This window comes from Pempheris klunzingeri, chromosome 17 (assembly GCF_042242105.1).
Source record: "Pempheris klunzingeri isolate RE-2024b chromosome 17, fPemKlu1.hap1, whole genome shotgun sequence".
In the NCBI taxonomy this organism is placed as follows: Eukaryota; Metazoa; Chordata; class Actinopteri; order Acropomatiformes; family Pempheridae; genus Pempheris; species Pempheris klunzingeri.
The window spans coordinates 19,411,255-19,431,446 of record NC_092028.1 but is presented as its reverse complement, the minus strand read 5'-3'; the positions used below and the strand labels follow the sequence as shown (position 1 = coordinate 19,431,446).

The 20,192-nt window shown below is 44.1% G+C and overlaps 3 protein-coding genes across 3 annotated transcripts; 1 reads left to right on the top strand and 2 right to left on the bottom strand.

Moving 5' to 3' along the window:
- Positions 1–62: 62 nt before the first annotated feature.
- On the bottom strand, positions 63–6,829 carry colgalt1a (collagen beta(1-O)galactosyltransferase 1a). The gene is made up of 12 exons (XM_070847594.1): positions 6,606–6,829; positions 4,367–4,477; positions 4,171–4,288; positions 3,435–3,569; positions 3,137–3,341; positions 2,911–3,030; positions 2,672–2,748; positions 2,432–2,538; positions 2,196–2,328; positions 1,981–2,108; positions 1,526–1,732; positions 63–1,445 (listed from the first exon to the last, which is right to left on the bottom strand). Exons 1-12 carry the CDS (start codon positions 6,827–6,829, stop codon positions 1,178–1,180), a joined length of 1,833 nt encoding a protein of 610 aa, XP_070703695.1. The 3' UTR covers positions 63–1,177.
- Positions 6,830–7,518: 689 nt separating this feature from the next.
- Positions 7,519–10,669, bottom strand: pgls (6-phosphogluconolactonase). Its single transcript, XM_070848097.1, has 6 exons — positions 10,583–10,669; positions 9,978–10,266; positions 9,198–9,305; positions 9,001–9,102; positions 8,274–8,414; positions 7,519–8,035 (listed from the first exon to the last, which is right to left on the bottom strand). Exons 2-6 carry the CDS (start codon positions 10,239–10,241, stop codon positions 7,889–7,891), a joined length of 762 nt encoding a protein of 253 aa, XP_070704198.1. The 5' UTR covers positions 10,242–10,266; positions 10,583–10,669; the 3' UTR covers positions 7,519–7,888.
- Positions 10,670–11,459: 790 nt separating this feature from the next.
- LOC139216383 (zinc finger protein ZFP2) lies at positions 11,460–19,670 on the top strand. Its single transcript, XM_070847475.1, has 7 exons — positions 11,460–11,692; positions 11,784–11,886; positions 13,229–13,896; positions 17,931–18,153; positions 18,339–18,475; positions 18,569–18,674; positions 18,765–19,670. The coding sequence occupies exons 3-7, from the start codon at positions 13,270–13,272 to the stop codon at positions 19,376–19,378; spliced, it is 1,707 nt and encodes a 568-aa protein (XP_070703576.1). The 5' UTR covers positions 11,460–11,692; positions 11,784–11,886; positions 13,229–13,269; the 3' UTR covers positions 19,379–19,670.
- Positions 19,671–20,192: the final 522 nt, after the last annotated feature.

Genomic DNA, 20,192 nt, shown 5'->3' with positions numbered 1-20,192 from the left:
CAGCAGCATGATGATATGAATCCTATCACAGTAACCACAAGTTCAACTTTTTTTTTTTTTTTTAAAAATAAAACATTTTATTTCTTATTGGCAACATTTTTGTGCAAGATCCACGTGTGAATGGCTCCCATTAATACCCTACAAAAATCAACGTCTTGTGAGTTTTAGCCTTGTGAGTTAAAACCATGACGGAATAAATAATCTGGAAAAAGTAAGATGATCCTCCTTTGAAGGGACCTTTTATTATGTCTTGCTCACCCAAAATGCCCAAATTCAGATTTAACTGAGGATGTTTAAGAGGGGAAGAGACCGATGTTATTTGGATGTGGTTGGGTGGAAACTTTAAATGGCACTTATAACCACGTTCCTGCCAAACCACCAAGTCTGAGGCGTGTACAGTGGCTTCTCTCATCAGCAACCATGTGGTTGACAGCATCAGTCTGGACACAATTCAAAAGCGGCATCAAGGGACACTGAAATAACAAATTGCATTGTTATAAGTTCTACAATAGTACTGAAAATCTAAGATTCTGAGTTAACTGCACCTGTGTTTTGTTCATTTGTTAAAGCTCTGCTACAAGCATGTAAAGGGTTGGCTAATGATTATCCAAAACACAGGAAGTTTAAAAAGAAAAAAAGCAAAAGACATGCAAAAGTTTTCCTCTTGGACTTTTCACACAGAGACCAATGAAGTTGGACTGATTACCGGTTGATTTAAAACATAACTGTCTGGGAAAGATTTAGCTCAGTGACATACAGTGTGGTTATAGCCGAATTCATTTGTAGTTTTGAGAAATGTAGAAGTATTCTACAGTGTCGTGTCAAATTTGGACAAAGTTCACTGTCCCTTGACTGAAGTGTAACAGTCCAACTGCATTCTTTGTTCATTTCTGTATGACAGACAGAAGTTGGGTACTGCAAATGCCATTCAAAATGGCAAGTCTAGTGCCTTTTTAAAGTAAAAACTACAAACAGACAACATCACAGAAAAACACAAGACACACCTGATCCCTTTTATCTCATCTGGATAAATTAAATCTTTCTACAAACTGATGTCACATCCCTGCTGTGATGCAGAATCAAAAAGGTACCAAAGATGAAACGTGATTAAAAGTATTAAGGGTGTTTGCCCTACGTAGCTCTAAATTTTTCCCCCAACGCTCTCATTCACTTCCTCTCATAGCTCGTCCCGTGCTGTGCTGTCCAAAGGCGACTGGAGCACGTCTGAATTCTGAGCCTCAGAGCTGATCTCAGCCTGCTCCCGAGTTTTTCCTGAGCGCGCTCTGTCCCAGTCTGTACGGACCTTATCATTATCCCACACTGTGGAGGTCTCGGTGTCGCTGATGTAGCCTTGGTCGCCCGTGTAGTGCGTTGGATACACTAAAAGAGGCTCGGCTGAAAATGCTTTCAGGTCCCTGGTTTCAAACTGCTCCATATAATCAGACCTGTGGAGGAGAAGGTCAAGTCAAGAAAAAGGAAAACAGGCAAAACTCCTGAGTGTGCATGTGTGTGTACAAATACTTACACAGGGTGTTTATTGTACATGATAGGAAGAAACTCATCCACCGGCAAAATCTTCTTTAGTGGCTCTGCTTTCAAAAGCTTCTCTGCACCTTGTAATGATATCATATATCCTAGTGTCCAATATGAATAGTCTGCTTCCACTAAGTTGTGAATATTAGGCACAGCTTTCTCTGGGTGATCCACTTGCATTCTCTTCCGACCAATATAACTGCAACAAAGAAAGAGAAAGGTGAGGTCAGAGGCTATTGAAAACTTGAACTAGGATAATCGCCTCAGTATCCGACCAAGTGAGATACGGTCACAATCTCTCCTTCTGTTCTTGAGTCGAATAGAAAGAAAACGTAACACATAAAATTCATTCAAATGCACAAGCTGCACAAGAATGGGATGGACGACCCAAACTCAAAAATCAAACCCAAACTAAAGTCAAAGGTTGTGAAGGAAGCACAAGCTCACATAAGATCCCAGTCCAGTTCTTCCTCTTCCAGTTCGCTCAACAAGTTCATCAAACGACGTTTGAAGAAGACCTCAAAGCGCAGATCATCCTCAATCACCAGGGAGATGTGCAGGCGTCGCTCCGCAACCTAAAGCCAAACATAGATCTATCAATACATCACCCATCACTCTGGTTCATCTGTGAAATACTCAAATGCTTGGCCTCTGAGGTTCACCTCTTTCCAGATGTTGTAGTGGGAAAGGAAGCATCCCAGCTCTCCCTTTGTCAGTGGGCGACCATGATAGGGGTCACTGTATCCAGGGAGCATGTGGATGCCAATAGAATGAATTTCACTGAGATTCATTGCTCTGAAATGAGAGAAAAACAAACTGGTGATGAGAAAGAGCAGACAAGTGTGATTACCAAATACTAAAACCAGTCTAAAGTATTCATAAGAAAGAGTGAACTCACTTTCCATCTACAGCTGCAATGACCTTGCACGCAATCTCCTGCTCGTACAGTGCTCTCAGCATACGATCTCGTCGGTCAGTCCGCCTCTGAAGGTTTATCATGAACACCTGAACACCACATGGGCAACAGCAGAGCCAGCCAATGTAATTGCAAATTTCTAACAGCAGGAGGAGGCATTCAGCACAGAAGTGGATAGGGAACCATTTTTGCAGACGCCATCTTCACATCACTCTTACTCACCTCATCGAAGCCCAGTTTGTCAGGTTTTTTTCTAGGAACACGTATGTGTTTGGAAGGCATCACTGGGGGATTTCGCACTACACAGTGAGAGGGAAGATGGATGCAGAAATGGTATGAATGATATATAGAATCTCATGCTGATAGTAGTCAGTAGAACAGAAAGAGGAATACAGACTTCAAGCCAGAGGGAAAAAAAGGATGCAAATGTAAAGCCCTCAGTCTGAATGCAAGCTACTCACCATTCACCTCCAGCAGGCAGTGCAAGAAGCTGTCTGCTTCATCTTGTAAAGTGTTATGGGCTCGCAGCGGCACAGGGAAGTTACCATAAGTCTCTTTATTACATACAAACATTTGGACATCTGTGGAGAGCAGAGGACGATCATGTTTTCTCAGTCTGAGGATGCAACATCTGGCTAAAGACAAATGTGTGACACCTTTGGATTTAGGCATTGAATTGGAAAATACCTGCCATCCGAGCAGAGAAGGCAAACACAATGATGTCATCCAAAGCCCAGCTGTATTCTGGGTGTGGCGGGTGAAAGGCCAGCTGCCTGGACGCCTCTTTCCTGAGGTCTATCAGGAAGGTGGAGTGGACCATGGGAACTGCAAAACAGCCCTTCCGCACCTGCTTCCTTATGGGTATGTAGGCAGGGGTGCGCTTATAGTAACCCTGAACAAGTCGAGATAGTTCAAGAGGATTCATTAGGTCAACCAACACTTGGCATATCCCAGGAGCATGCACACCCGATCGTCAGCACAGTACCTGGGACGTCATTCCGCACCAGAAGTTTGAATAGGCTGCACGGGAGTCGAGCATTGGAGCGACGATGGTCCTGTTCTCTTTCATGAGCTTCCAGAGCACGTCAGGGTTGGTGAGGAGATTATCGCAGTCCACCAACTTACACAAGGAAGAGAAGATAATTTGTCAAATAAATTTGTGAATAAGACAAAGTGTTCGTGTGCTTCACCATAAGCTGACGAGGCTTTAGGTCGTGACGGTTAAATGGGGCACGAAAACTGAGACAGTAACCTACGGATGATTCATCTCTCATCTGTATTCAAGGAGAAGGTTTCAGAGAGTTTCCAAAAATTTGTGGCACAAAATTATTGCAATTCTGGACGCGCTTTGCTTCAAAATTACACCCCACCGAAGCTCGACAGCGTGGGCTGGGCTGGGGAATACAAATAGAAATGAGCACAGGGCTGCATTTTAAAATACGGTTCACGTCGAGTTTAGCTTTGTGTCAACGCGTGGATCCAAACGAACCAGACCAGATAGACTTTGACCACACAAAAATATAACTGTGGCAGTTTTCAGCACCCTTCCTGACGCTTAAATTACAATTGTGGTGGTGCATTGGACTTGACTCTGTACTTATCCTTCTGCTGCTGCTATTGAAGAATAAAGATCTGGGCAGAATCACTGGCTCATTACTTAAAAAAGGAAACAATTCGGTGTTATTTTGCTGTGCCTGTAAGGAGTAGTTAAGCTGACCTACCATAAAGTAGTCCGCCCACATCTCACGAGCGGACTCCAGCGCCACTTGCCGAAGCTTCATGACGTGCTCGTAACGGAGATCAGTCCAGTGCTTTGGACCATCTTCATCCTCATAATGTCTACAAGAGACATTTGGATACGAATCAGACTGATTTTATTGACTCTATGAGCGACGCAAAACTTGACCAGAAACCAACCTGGGCTCTTCTTGTGGCCTCCACTCCACATAATGGTAAAGCTTCTGCATCTTGACGAGCCAGTCCCGCAGAACGGTCGTGGTGTTGTCCTTGTTGTGATCCGTTGCCACCCTGTCAACATACACCAAATGTAAGTGATTCGAATGAACTCAACATCAGAGGGGTTGAACATCATCGACGGCCGAGGCCAACGATTGCAGAACAGCAACAATGGTTGTGTGGAGCAACGGAGCCGGATTGGATTCAAGCTGAGACAAGAGTTGAAAGACGATACCTCGACTCTACAACAATAGCACAGTGTTCATTTTTTGTACGCTTGTTGTCTGCAGCTGTGAGAACTAACGCCTGCGTTAATGATACCAAAGATCACAGAATGAACACCCTACGTTCAGCTGATTCACTTCAAGGAACGTTACACTAAGGACGTCTGATGAGGACACCCAAGTCATATGACAGAAAAAGCATTAGAGAAGTGAAACGTTTGTGTGCAGTAAGTTGGAACAGAAGGAAATGATTCGTCTGGCTGAAGCCATGTGTGAGACACAAGTTAGACAGCTTGTGCATTTGATCTAATTCTGCAGAGGAAAGAAATCAAGCCATGTGTGAAGCAAAGACTCTTTATATCTGCCTGTATCTCTTCATCAAGAGAGTGAAAAATCACACCACGACATAATAGCCGCTGCCCTCCTTTCTGTAGCTATGTTTCTTGGAGGTCAAAGGTCTTTCCTGTAAAAAGGGAACAACTTTGTATTTTTCTCAGAGGGACGACAGCCAAGCTGGATGGCCTTGACAGATTTCACAGGAATCTGTGAGAACACTGCAGCTCCTCGCTAAACCCGCTCTTCCCTCACTTCAGCTGTCCATCCGTCCAAATCCTCAGACTTTGAATTACACGGACTCTTCCGCCTCATGTTCAGCTCTAATAAAAATATGTTAAAAGCATACTTGTGCTTTAAACACACACCTACGAGCAGCGTTTCACTGACACTTAGTCTAATGTTGCTCCTGTGGTGCAGAATTACACGGCTAATCGCAGACACCAAAGATTTAAAAGACGGTTTGGCCAATTCTGCTTCTAAGGTTCTGGCGTGATTACAAGCAGCTGTGAAAAGCCTCAGTGAGAAGTATACAGCGTGTATGTGTTTACAATATCTCCCATTAGCTTAATGTGCCTGCAGGATATGTCACAGCTAAACTATCCTTACCTCAAACATACTCACAGAAGAGATTTATGACCACCAAAAAAAAAAAAAGGATCATTCAGACAATTTCACTCGTATAAACCTGTCAAGAAAATGAAACTTGAACATCAAGCTGGTGAGTGAAGAGCTCACATCTGTGAGGCCTTCAGGCGGTCGTGCAGACTGCTCAGTAGTATAGGTGTCATACAATAAACACAAACCTCTGACTCCCCTCGCCCTCTGCCTGAGCATGGCAGACACAAGTTTAACTGGTCTATAACATCCATTTGCACTATATATAACTACTATATATAATTGCCTGGGTATGTTAAGTTTGTCACAAATGACAGAAAAGGTGCAGCGATACATTTAGTGAGCCACAATAACACAAGGTTGCATGTAAATATTCTAAACTGTGCACAGCTAGATGGGCAAATTGTCCAATAAATCTAAATGAAGCTTTATAAAGATGGAGATTTTAAAAGTATTTGGTCCTTGACATGATTATGTCCTGTATAGGGGAGGGGGGGGGGGTAACACACAGGCCTGGCTGGTTGAGTCTGTCTGTCTGTGTATTCATGGAGGGGACAGACACAGGGTTATGTGTCTGGTAGGATTTGTGTGTTAAATCATGCAGCTCCCCTGCTGGATGAATCAGTCCCCTCCCCTCCACGTATACAGATCAATGCATGGGGACTCTGAATGAGCTGCAGACCAGATGTGCTCACCTCTGTCCCAGCAGCCACCTCGAGCTGATTTAAATGTTAACTATAAAGGCTGTGAGATCGGCCTGAGCTCTTAGTGGTTTCACTGCTTGTTCAGATTGGTTAGAAACTTTTAATCCACTGTTAACTACCACCAGAACCCCCTCCTTCCTTTCGGATCCTCCCCATTTTTTACTCTTCCTCTTAGATCTGCCCGGCGATCATTTTAAGAACTTTAAGGAAACTAATTAGGAACTTTTTAACTTTATTTAGCAGCATGCATGATGAGTTAACTTCCTATCTGCTTACTAATGTTTGCGAGAAAACTACCAAACGTCCGAAATGACAACTTACCACAAAGCCATCCGGTCCTTGGGATAGTTGAGGCGCTCAATGGTGCCGAGGAAATACGGCAAAGAGTGCTCGGAGTTCCTGCAGATGAGGGCGACGAGGATCCGGGGAGCGAGCAGCGGAGACTCGGGGCTCCAGCGCTCCTCCGCGAAGTATCCCCGGGCAGGGCTGCAGCAGGACAGCAGCAGGAGCAGCGGGGCGGCGGGGAGCCAGCACAGCCCCAGCATGGCGAAAATCAATTAAAAACCGACTAATACAAGAGCGGGGTGGTCGTGGCCCGCGATGAGACACCGCTACGGGACAGATGTCTCTTTACTTTGCAGCGGTCATGACGGGAAAAAGGGGAAATCTGTGCAGCAGCTCCTGATGTGACAACACTGCCAAGTTGGGCTTTAAAGGGGTGGGATGAGCGGCGATCTTAAAGGGGATGGACCAGCAGCAGCGAGCGCACAGTAAACACCGGAGTCACAAGTTTAGGTATTAAAACCCTTTAACCTTCTGCTCAACCACATGGTACAGCACATTTTGACTCACTACATCTTATTGAAAACATGTTTTACTTACGTTTGGTATCTCAACCGTTTGGTTAGAGGCCAATATTTAAAAAAATGTGGGGTCTGTTCTTATAAAAACATTGATTTGATTAGTGATTAGTGTGATTAGGAAATAAAATATATAAAAGATAAATTTTTTCATTGCTTTTTTCTTGGTGAGGAGGTTAAAGGGTTTATTTTTTTTTCATTTCTAAATTAAAATAAGAGTAAGTGAGAAGGAATGCTGACTCTCAGTGTCCAGGTGGGGCTGGGTGTGATATTTTACAAAAGGAGGCACAGTTTATTGATAAGGTACCTTAGTTAGGATAATGGACCTAATTGAAAAAAATTATTTAATGTCATACGAGTCAAATTTCCTCGACTTTAAAGCGGAGAAAATCTTTTATTCAACCCATACAATTCAATCCTGACACAAATACATACATAATGTTTCTCCACGTGTCCACCAAAATATCCTCACAAGACACTATGGGCCCGACATTAAGTGTGTGCTCCCAGTTTTCAGGCACCGCTAAGTACCATCAAGGAAGCACTAAATGTAATGCTGGAAATTACAAAAGTATCCTCAGTGTTTTTTTAATTTTATTTATCCTTACATCCTATCTTATTACCTCGTCTACACAACAGCACCTTCGTGTGAAAGTAGGAATGTACTGCGTTACTTTCCAGGCTCTTCGTCACCGTTTCCACACCAGCGTTGACTTCCTGCCTTTATTGGGAAGATGGAGCGCTCTACAGTTTGGCCCCTGAGCCTGGCCTCTCTACCTGGATAGTTAAGGAGGCGGCCGCGGGCTCATCAACAAGCCAGAGCAGCTCGCCGTTAGCCGGGACAACGCGGGCTGCAGGTAAAGCCGGACCCTCTCTACCCTCCAGCACTTCCTGCAAGAAAACGGTCACTGTTACAAGACAGCAGCAGTCTTTTGCATAACTCACCATATTTCTGGGCCTGTGGATCAAAAAAGTGCAGATCCATGAATGATTTTATTGTTTCTAGTTATTAATTACATTGTTCTGTTTTGTCTCATATCTTATGGACCCAGTCTAAGCTGATTTATTATGGGGTTTTAAGATTATGAATTTGAAATATGTATGTTTAATGAAAGTCTCCGATCGTTACCTTCAATACGGGTGCCTTGCTTCCTCCTGTGGAGACAAAAGCCACGCAGCGTGCGGAGTTCACCACAGGAAAGGTCATCGTTACACGCTGTGGCGGTGGTTTGGGAGAGTCGCTGATGGGAGCCACGATCTTCTTGGTTTCCTGAATATGGAGAGGACATAAACCCAGACATCCATCATGTGCCATGCATAGAGTCACCAAGAGGTGACACTGCAAGAACCACAGCCTAAGAATATAAAGTAATTGTCAAATATGTGGTGCAACGTGAGCTAGATTTCCTCACACACACACACACATGTAGCAAGAGTCTGAGCTGTGCTTAAATGAAACCCTTTCTATGATCCAAACAAAGTCAAGGGAGTGTCTTGAAAAGTACAGACAAAATACACGTTGTTCGTCTAGAATGGCAAATAAAGAATAAACTCCAACGTGCCTCCAGGCCTTAATTAGTAGGCCTGGCAGAATTGGACACAATAAAATCCATATTTCTATAACTGAGACGTTACATTTAAAGAAGCATTTGCAAAAACGTTCCCAGAATAGAGTAACATTGTACAAGACGGCTCAACATCAAGACGTGGAATTATGAATATTATATAAATGTAGGAAATTGGTGTTTTTGAAATAGGAAAGATCCATTTCAATCCACTAAATCCACATACAGGAAAGAAAACCTCAACAATATTCTGCTTTATAGCTGGAAAATTCACGAAAGTACGGCCCTCACCTCCAGAAGAGGATGGTCTGGGAAGAGGGAACAGGTGTGTCCATCGGGCCCCATACCCAGCAGTAACAGGTCGAACACGGGGAACTCGTCATCTGGGAACACCTGCGTGTTTGGAATCAGCAAAACAATCCTTCAAGTAAACTGCAAAATATTACAATAAAAAGACTTTACAACTAGAAGAGGAACAGAAATGGCACCTCTTTAAGTTTGCGGGTGTAGTCCTCAGCACACTCGTTCACCGGCAGAGACGGGTCGATGGTTAAGACCCCACTGTCGGGGATGTTGACCTTGGAAAACAAGTGACTCTGGAAAAAACAGGGAAGAGGTGGAGTTACTATTAATGCACATGAGTAAAAACATGTGTTTGTTTTTTTAAAAAGGAACAAGGACTACTTTTTATGTCCCTTTTTAAACTGTACTTCTACTTTTCAGTATATTTTTGAGCCAGTAATCTATTTCTTTACTTTGCTACATTTGCCATTTATCCCTTTGTCACAAGTAGTCTGCTCTAAGTAAGAAAGGAAGAGGAATCAGCACCACCTGACTTTTAACTAAGCTACCACGATGATGAAGGAAGCTTCCAGCGACAACCCCTGTCGACAAGAGCTGCTTTTCATTATTCTGCCATAGAAGCCTTTGATAAGTAACAGAAATCCAGTCTGTGGTGTGTCTGAGTGGTAAATGGTCTGTATTTGTATAGACCCTTTCTAGTTATTTCAACTACTCAAAGCGCTTTACATGACATCCTCATTCACCCATTCACACATCATTCACACAGGAGGAATGTAATTTGGAGGAGACTATTCTTTCATACTCATTCACACACTGAAGCTGCTTCAGGAGCAAGTTGTCTCGCCCAAGGACACCTTGCACCTACTGTGGAAAAGAAATTCCTATCTGAGGACAAATAAACTGTCAATCAAGGACAATGCATTGATGAGACCTTGACAAACAAACCCCCCCCCCCGCACAGATACCTTATACAGCCCGTAGGTGCTCTCAGGGTCACCGAAGGAAACCAGTCTCTCATCGCAGAAAGCAGCCACCCACTTGCTGCAGTCCAGGTCCTGCAGGGCGAGCAGCTCTTTGCTCAGCATGGACACCAGGCTTCCTCCAGAGAGCCCCACGGTGAACCTGCCTCGGGAGGCGATGGCCCCCTCGGCCCGGGAAGTCACCATCCGGGCCAGCACCGGGCCGAGCTCCGCCGAGGAGGGGAACACCGCGACTCTTCTGCCTGCCATGACGGCTGTCTGGATGAGGGAGTCACTTGGTAGAAGAGAGAGAAAGAAAAAAAAAAAAAGGGTTTTGAGCAATAAGGAAGTCAGTTACAACAACATTTAGCAACACATGGTGCAGCTGCTAATAAACTATAGCAGGTATATTAAGAGTCCTAGTATCTTAACATGGGGCTGTGCACAGAGATGATTGGACCAACCAGCTGATTCTGCACAATAGTTCATTACCCAGCACCGGAAATACACTGAACAATGGAGGCTCATTTCTTGACATGTTAAATAAACCAGACACTTGAGCTCTAGTCCTGCAGTTTACTGAAAAAAAACAACAACACAAGTTTCTTTACCCGCTGAGAATCTCTGGAGCAGGTTGTCATGTGGAGGATTTTCAGTCGGCAAATCCATGAACTCGACGCACTACTTCCTGAAACGAGTTCCCGCCCAGCCAATCACGTTCAGTGTTTGGACGCGCGCTGCATTCTGGTTAACGGAGTTCCCAGCTGAAGCAGCTCCGACGACTCACGGGAGTCATCGCGTGGACCAAAAAGTTAAAAGCAGGAAATTAAGAAATAATTTGGGGAAACTTCCGCACAACAGATGCTGAAGCCAACACCCAGAGGAGGAGGCGGCCATGTCACACATTATTATTATTATTATTATTTTTTCTTTTTTGTAGTTCTGAGCGCAGTTGTGGTACTCCCTCCCTGCCGCTAGATTGCAACACCGAATCCAATTCATCCACTTGAATTTTGAGGAGACACTCATGCGTATCTAGTGGACATGCACACACACACACACAGCTCCTCTCGCGCAAACGTTGTAACCACATTTTACAGCAAACATCAGGACCTCTCGCGGCTGCAACAAGTCCTCTGCGCGCACCTCACGTGTAGCCCGGAACAGAAAGCCAGAAAACCATGTCGGCAGTCTTTTCTTTCCAGACTCAGCTCGTCTCCATCATGGATGCGTTATCCAAAACAGCTGTGCTGGAAATAAGCAAACTGGTCGAGATCGAGTCCAAGATGCTGAAGATAGAGATAACACGAGGGCGGAACGAAATCGCCTCGCTCACAGAGAAACTGCAGCTGATGGAGAAATTGCTTTACATCGCTCAGGGAGGGAGGCAGGACGCAGCAGCAGCAGCAGCCGCAGCATGCTCGCTGGTGAGGGACGGGTCAGAGGACGGGGTGCTGGAGCCCTGCAGGACGAGACCTGACATTAAAAGGTAAGCTTGTTGATTTCAGCGTGGAGCCTGCAGGCACAGTGTGTTTGTGGTGCTGGCACCATCAATACATCTCCATCATGACGTTTGCTGTCAGCCACACACCCTGCGTGGATGGTGTGTGTGTGTGTGTAACCTAAGTTTACTGCATCCTAGTGAAAGCCCGTGGGAGAGTATAACTTCCTCTACTGAGAGAAGCAGTTTGCATCAAGGTGAAGAACATGCTGCAGCTGAGGTGAGTCCTGCACTAATTATATCATATTATATTATATTATATTGTATTGTACTGTGTGGTGTTCTTTATTCATAAACTGTTTTCTCATTAGCTCCCAAATCCACCAAAAGAGCAGCCTGAACTGATATTGGTGAAGGAAGAGCCGCCAGAGTTGGACAACGGAGACCCAGAACAAGACAGGACAAGTGAAGACAGTGAGTATTAAACCAGAGGCTGCTGAGGATTTTTCTGGTGCGAATGCTGCCAGTTGAAAAGCTGACGCTTTCGCTGCACTAACTGAGCGTGACGAAGCAGTATGAAGAGTTGGGGAAAGTGAGAAATTGATGACGGATCTAAAATACAGTGCAAGCAATGAAAGGGTTTTAGATGAGCTGAAGTATTCATGTGAAAGATATGAAAAAGTTCAATAAATGGGAGAGATAATTGAATGATGAGACTGAGGATGAGGACGAGTGGCTTTGAAGGTTTCTCTAATTCACCTCCATTATGACTAAGCTTCACACATAGTTGAATATTTTCAAGTGTGAATGGGATTTTAAAGTTGAATGAGGCCCATAATGTATAAAAGACTGGGAGCATTTTGAGGTTTGAATGGAGTTTCTGGCTGACAGCATGAATAAATGCATACTGCAGGACTTGAAAAGGTGTGAAAATGTCTGAGTCCTGTATAAGAGAGAGTGTGTGTGTCACGCATTAGCTGATTTTTCAGCAATGTGCCGAACCAGCTGCAATCAAAGGTTGTCATGGTGATGATAACTGCTGTCTGACTCCCGGCTCAGAGAGCTCATTTCATAGCGATTAAGCTGAGACACACCTCTCAAACTCCTGCTTACAGTTTGAATCAAGTTTCTATGTGAGCGTGTGAATGAGTTGGAGGAGGATGGAGATGAATGGATCTGAAGGTTAAGATTATTCTGTCAAACTGCTCTTGACAAGGTGCCTCGACGTGAGTGATTATAAGTGTTTTAGAAAGATTCTGTTAAGGGTCAAAACTGCATACAAACTGTATTGTGCATTGTTAAAAAAAGTTCCAAGCTATAATTTCTGAGTGAATGCGAAGGAGAATAGCCTAAAAAAGAAAAAAATAACATGTTAAAGAGAGTTTTCAGGGCTGAGATGATAAGTTGAGCACATAGACGCAGAACAAAGGTTTAGCTTCAATTAGGCCGAGTTTATTCCTCAGCTGAGGCGGTCTGATTATTGTAGAGAAGCTCCCACGCACATAAACCCAAAATGTAACTCATCATTCACACCGCAGAGACCCTCATGTGAAGCAAACCCTTGAGTCACTCCAGGCCCCTTAATATCAACACCAGCTGTATCCAACCAGGATCACAGGGTTGAAACATAAACAACGCATACATCGCTTATCAGACACTAACAGTATATGTCTGCTTGTATACAGTGTGCCCATTCCTGCGCATATGTCTGCAGAGAGTGTGCGTTCAAACGACTAACCACCCTCGGGCTTGAGGCCTCGGGGTCATCAAGGTGAAAAATGTTCCAAATTTTAACATCCTCGTGTGCTGTCAACAGGAAGGGAGGTGATCGCAGACACCCAGAAGAGTCCAGAAGCGATGCGCGGCCCCAAACCCGCCACAGAACATCACCAGGCTCTGTTTATCGACAGCTTTGTGACCCTGAGCAGCCAGTCCTCTCTCACCGGACCAGCGAGGAGGGAGACGCAGTGGAATCCACAGCTTACACATGCACACACAAACCTAGAGGCTGGCAAGAGCTTGGCTCAAAACACACCCTCCCAAAGCTTAAGTGTGCTCAGGAATATGAAGCTTCACAACTTGAGGAACTCGGCTGCCAAGAGGTTTGGCTGCTTGCAGTGTGGCAAGGGCTTCCGGTGCTTTAGCCAGCTTGAAATACACCAGAGAAGTCACACGGGGGAGAAACCGTTCAGGTGCACGCTTTGTGGAAAGAGATACGCACAAAAAGGCCATCTGTATACACACCAGCGCACACACACCGGGGAGAAGCCGTACCGCTGTCCTATTTGTGGAAAGGGCTTTATTCAGAAATGCACTCTCGATATGCATCAGCGCACACACACCGGAGAAAAACCTTTTGTTTGTATCAAATGTGGCAAGGGTTTCACGAAGAACTGCAATCTGAAAAAACACCTCACAGTACATTTAGATCCCAGTTTGAACATGTTTGGTCGTGAATCTGGTGCACCGACATTCAGTGGGACATTCATAAATGGAACCACTTAAAACAAACAATCTTGTGTAATTTCTCCTGCTGTCTGATTCAAATATTTTGTGCATAATAATAAAGTTATCTTTGCTCCACATTTGAGTGTCTGTCGCATGCCTTTACCGTGTGTGTCTGTCTGTGTGTGTGTGTGTTTTCTGCTGCTTACTTTTCACACATCTAAATTTCAACCACTCCCAAAGTGTCCAAACCTGATATTGTGTCACAGTATAGATAATACACACACACTTCCTATGAACTGACTCTGAAGGCTGAGTATACAATACTCTTGTATTGATAGTTGTATCAATACTAAATAAATAAAAACAATAACGGTTGGTTGTTCATGTATAGCGATAATTAATTGAGTTGTAGTTCCTCACTGTGACCACTGGAGGGCAGTGTATACCCATGAGTCTAACACGTTCAGCAGGACAAAACTGATATTTTAAAAAGCTCTATTAATACAATTATCATCGGTACTGATGTTGTGGTTATCATGTAATGAGTTGTTCATTGAATGTAGCATCGCACATCCCCCCTGTGACCCAAAATAAAACAATAAAATGAGACACAGGGCTGTGTCAACACAGACTAACATGACTATTAATACTATTGTTGATGTAAAAATAACAATAACCAGTCAAATCTATCTATGCAATTTATAATCTATAATTCCAAGAGAAGAATTGATCAATAATAGTGTTTTGGTTTTTTTCTTACCTTCAGGTGCTCCTCATGAAAAGGAAGAAGAAGAAGAAGATAAATCAGGATGACCACCGCGTCACCCAGCTTGATCTTTGCTAAGATGTTGTTCGCATCAAAAAGTGCAAGCTGATCAAAAAGCTTTCTGCACACTTAGATCTGTGCAGTGAATCACTTCATTTGTGAGCTCTCTGTCTATGAGACCTTCATTAGAGTGCAGATCTGTGTGTGTGTGTGTGTGGAAACCGTTTTTATAATCAAAAGAAAGAAAAAGAAAAGTAAAGATATGAGGAAAAATCTGAAGCCCAGAGAATGAAGGCCATGTAAGTTCGCCATATGCTGATGAATGCTTTGGACCTGACGATGTAGGCTACATTAGTCCTGAGATAACTGTGAGTGCCATAGTACAGAACTTTGAGAGAGATGAGTTTGAGTCTGCTCAAAGGTTTAAAGGGTCTGTCTGCTACTGTGGGGCTGATATTCAAACAAGAAACAATATCAACAAGAATAAATAGGGGACTGGCCCACATGAGGTTTCAAGTGAATACATATGACCTCTGCTGCGCTTCACAGTAGCAGCAGCGTGTAGGGGAGATAGAGGATTTGGAGGGAACCATGATTTTACACAATGTCATGCTGAGGTAATCAAGTGCAGTAACTGTGGTGGAAACCATATGGCTTCCTCCAGGCGCTGGGAACATCATACAAAGGCTGGGCTGTGGAAATTGAACACCAATGCCAGAGCCGGAGGGGAGTTGTCATATGCAGATGCTTGAAGAAAAGTGAGGGGATTAAAGGAATGTGCTGGGCCAAGGACAGCTAGTGCTACCTCATCAGTGCCTATGGTTCAGGATATAAGACAGCAGATTATGGAAAAACAGTGATTCCTTGCAGAACATCTATAGCAGATGTTCTACAGGCATCGATGGGCAGCTAGAAACCAAACCAAAAAGCCAGACATCATTAGTGGTAGATGCTGCCACAAGGTTTCTTGAGGAGGCCCAAAGGAGCTGCACATGCATGTGAGAGGGAGAGAAAGGAAGTGTGCAGACGAGAGAGAGAGAGAGAGAGAGAGAGAGAGAGAGAGAGAGAGAGGATCGCACTGAAGAGGGAAACAATGGAAATGAATATGGATAATTATGAAGCATTACATTATGAATGTAAGGAGTTTGGTTGGAAATGGGCAGGAATTTAAAAGCTTTGTGGATGTATTCAAAGATAAACCAGAGCGTGCAGCGTATTCAGGAGCCAAGTTTACACTTTATGGTTCCAGTGTTTGAAAGTAATAAATCAAAATGAGTAAGCAGGATGAGGCGGTGCAATATTTGTAAGATCTGATATGCAGTACCGGAGGGTGAAACTTAAGTCTCCACCAGGACGTGTGGTAATGAAGGTATGAGGGAGGGAAAAATGGATGAATATTAAGAAATTCCATAATTAATCCCTGTGCACAAATCAGCATCAGTGATTTGGAGGAGGTTATGGAACAAATAGCACATTAGAAAAGGTGCAGTGTCGTGTGTAGATTTATCTTTTTAGCTTTGGTATTGAGTGAATTGACAAAATAATTAGAGAATGAGACTTTATTGACAGGCGCACAATGGGCAGCGAGCACGAACCAACACTGTCGAGATCTGGGAAAAAAAACATGTCAACTGAAGAGTAGAATAAAGATACTTTGATAACAGTGAGGCAAAATATAAGCAGATCTCAGAATATTTGTGATAAAGCCTGTGAGAGTCTAAAGGGGGAAGAAACAATAGATGAATGGAGTAACATCTTATGTGCAATAGTCAATGCATATGAATGCATCCACATAAAGGAAAACCTGAAAATGAAAATAACTGCACCGTCGTGGGATAAAGCATGTGATAAAGCAGTCATGTACTTTATCACATGCTTCATTCCACCAGTTAACCTCATGTGAAGGGAAAAGAAAATGACTGTATTAGAGGAAGATGGGGTTGCTGTTCACACTGGAACAAACATTGGTCAGGAAGGTAGAACTAAAGCAACATGGGCCTAAACCTCAGGTAAATGAAGATAAACCTGATGCTGTTGATCCATAACTGTCATTAGTATAATTTTAGGACAACTTTCACTGATAACAATGGTTAACTAGTAGGCTCATTCAAATTAGCCTCCAACAGTCAAAGCCCCTCCCAAGATGGAGGTTTTTCCATGGCCCAACTTTTTAAGTACATCAACTGTGTGTTATATACTAATGTTGTACGTGGCTCTCATTTGTGACGCCTGTTATACAGAATGAACTGACTTGTCGTGTCATATCACAGCATGTCGTAGTCAGTGGTTCAGTTGTACAGAAGCACTCTGAGTGTGTCAAGGAGCCTCGTCCGATTTGTCGACTCACACTGTAAGCACCCAGAGGTCCAAGACACCCTAATGATCAGCTCATGCTTTAACCCCACGAGGCCCTGGGTCTCTCACATTGTAAATGCTCTGGTGGTCTGGGCGCACTAATGGTTAGCTCATGCTATGAGCACCCAGGGGCCGAGTGGCATTCGCTTCTGGTGGCAGTCAGGCCTGGAGGTCCCCTGGCATAATCCAACCTTGCTGCTGCCAGCGTGGGGTGAAACTGAGTAAGAAGATACCCCAGGGCCCAGAGTGAATGTCTGTCTAGTATCCAGACTAAAACTACTGTCACTGCGGTCACGGGCAGCGTCATACAGACTCACTGCGCTGATAGCTGTGCTGTGAATAATGAAATAATGGTATTGTTAATAATAGACCACACACACTTTATACAAGAAGACGTGCACTGTTAGTATTTCTGATAATTAATGTATGCATTGTTGATGAGCTTCAATCTGGTGTTAATGTTAGGGGTTTGCTTTGCATGAAGGTCTTGTCCTGGTGTGAATGATAAATGCCATTTTGGATACGTGTGTGTGTGTGGCAGCTTCTCTATCACTCCTGCATCCTTCAGCTGAAGAAGAAACTCAGCCGAATTAAAGCTCAACCTTTGCTCTGCATCTCTGTTCACCACTAACATGCATACATTTACAAGAAAGTGGGTTTTCAAGAACAATGTTGATTCTGTGCACGACTTGAGCGGCCGAACAGCGCGCAGACAGAGCAGCGTGCTTTCAGGCAGCAGCGTGCAGGAAAGCGGTCTGATCTGCCGGAAATGCAGAAGACGAAGAAGAAAAGAGCCCTTTAACCCACAATCCCTTGCGGCACAAATATACCGCATATTTAACTAAGGAGCGACGTCGCCACGCTGGGAATCTTCACAAAATAATCCCAAACACTCAGCCTCCCCGTCGAGATGATGTGCGACACCACAAACCGAAGTTTCCGGACGCAGTTGGTCTCCGTCCTGGACAAGCTGACCAAAGCGGCTCTGGCTGAAATCGGCAGCCTGGCGGATGAATGCTCCTCCGTCCTTCACGCCGAGATTTCGCTGCACAAGACGGAGAACGAGGCGCTGAAGAAGAGGTGTTACTCCCTGGAGGTCCAGCTGAGAGCAGCCAGGGAGGCGCAGAGCTACCCCGCACACGTCAACAGTGTCAGCCGGCGGCACCCTGCAGGTCAGGACGGTCACACATCCGGACAGACGGTGGTTTGTGTCGGAGTGGATCAGTGTCACAGCAGGCTAGTTAGCTTTAATGTAACTGCAGCCACCTCGTATTCAGCCTTTAAACTAAACATGGATTAAGTGTTAGTCGACCTCAGTGTGTGTGTCACCTAGTCTCACATCTGCTTCTTCCTGCAGAGCAGCAGCAGCCCGCTCCGGCCATCGAGGGAGTTTTCGGCAAGGACTGGTGCATGGATCTGTGGAGAGAAGAGAAACTCCCCCCTCAGAGGAAAGAGACAGTGGAGCCGCCTGCTATGACCAGCATGGGACCACAGGTCATTTAATCCTTAGATGTGGTTTCTGTGGGGAGAGCAGATGCGTGAATGGTTGTTGTTCTCAAAGCTGTTTGTCACCTGTCTTGTCTGTAGGCAATAGACTTAATGGAAAGAGAACCAGATCTCATCTTTGTGAAGGAGGAGGCGTACGGCGATCATCCCATTGGGCAGCAGATGAGGCTGACAGATAACAGGAAAAGTAAGTAAGGATAAAAAAAAAAAGAAGGTATTATAGCATTATAATCCAGAAGGTTTCTGTAATTTAATGTAATTTATTCTCATTTGACAGTCGGGATGTTTGAGGAGGACGGCATGCTTCATAGATCTGTTGATGAGCTGCAGCTTCACTCAGGGGATTTAAACAACTTCCCCATGACGGCTGACGGCGAAACACAGCAACGCATACAGCCGACAATAATGGACAAGCTAATAGATGATGCCACGATGAGCACTCTGGTCGACAATACACATCCTCCTCCTCCATCACTGGCAGAATACTCAAACTACACCAACAACATCAACATGAACGCAACCAAAGAACTCATTAATCAGCCGAAACCTTTGAAGTCGATGAAACGGTTCGAGTGTTTGTTCTGCGGGAAAATATTCAACTACTTGAGCAGTTTAAAAGTCCACATCAGGCGACACTCCGGCGAGAAGCCCTTCAGCTGTTCCGTTTGTGGGAAGCGCTTTGCACAGAAAACGTATCTGAAACTGCACCAGCGCGTGCACTCAGGGGAGAAGCCTTACAGCTGTCCAGACTGTGGCAAAAGTTTTTCCCAGAAAAGCTCTCTGAACATACATCTGCGAACACACACTGGTGAAAAGCCTTACAGCTGTGTGGATTGTGGGAAATGTTATGCATACAAGTACGGTTTAAATCACCACCAGTGTTTCAACTGACTCATCAAACCAAATGATTATTAGTAAGAAGTCTGATCACGCCTGCTTCTTTTACTGAAGTGCTCAAAGTGGCTCAACGTGCCGAAATGTCCATTTAAGACTCAGATGTGGATTAGGAATGTAGATTTGAAAAACCCCCATCTAGATTAAAAAAGGCTAATTATATAGCTTGTATGGTTATTTGTATAGGGCTGCAGCTACCAGTCATTTTTTCAATTAATCTATTTGCTTTGTGGTGAAAAATATTGATCAGTGTGTTTCCCAAAGCCCATAATAACATCCTCAAATGTCTTGTTTTGTCCACAACCCAAAGATATTCTGTTTTTATTGTCCTAGAGTTGCAAAGATACCAGAAAATGTTCACATTTAAGAATTCTTAAGTTAAAAATCACAGCCCCGGTTAGTCGATTATTAAAACAGTTGCCGATTGATTTTAATAGTTGACAGTGAAAGGGTTAATCACTGCAGCTCTACGGATGTGCTGCCAGAAAGTCTTTGTTTACTTGATGTATTTTTAGCTTTAACACTTTGAGAAACGCTGCAGCAGCCATGCGAGGGCACAAAGAATACGTCCTTTCCAGCGCACCACTTCATCTTAATGGGAGGAGTTTAGTTTATTTCACTGGTTTTGGTGGATCACTGATACCCTTATCAATAAGTGTCATAAGTCAGATTACACACATTTGCCACCTGCTTTTACTTTGAGGTGCTCATCTTAACTAGGACAAAAATACTGAGTCATTTATTGCGTGTCGTCATGTGGTTGGTGTAACATGTTCTACATACCTCTGTGTCATATCTCAGACCACACTAG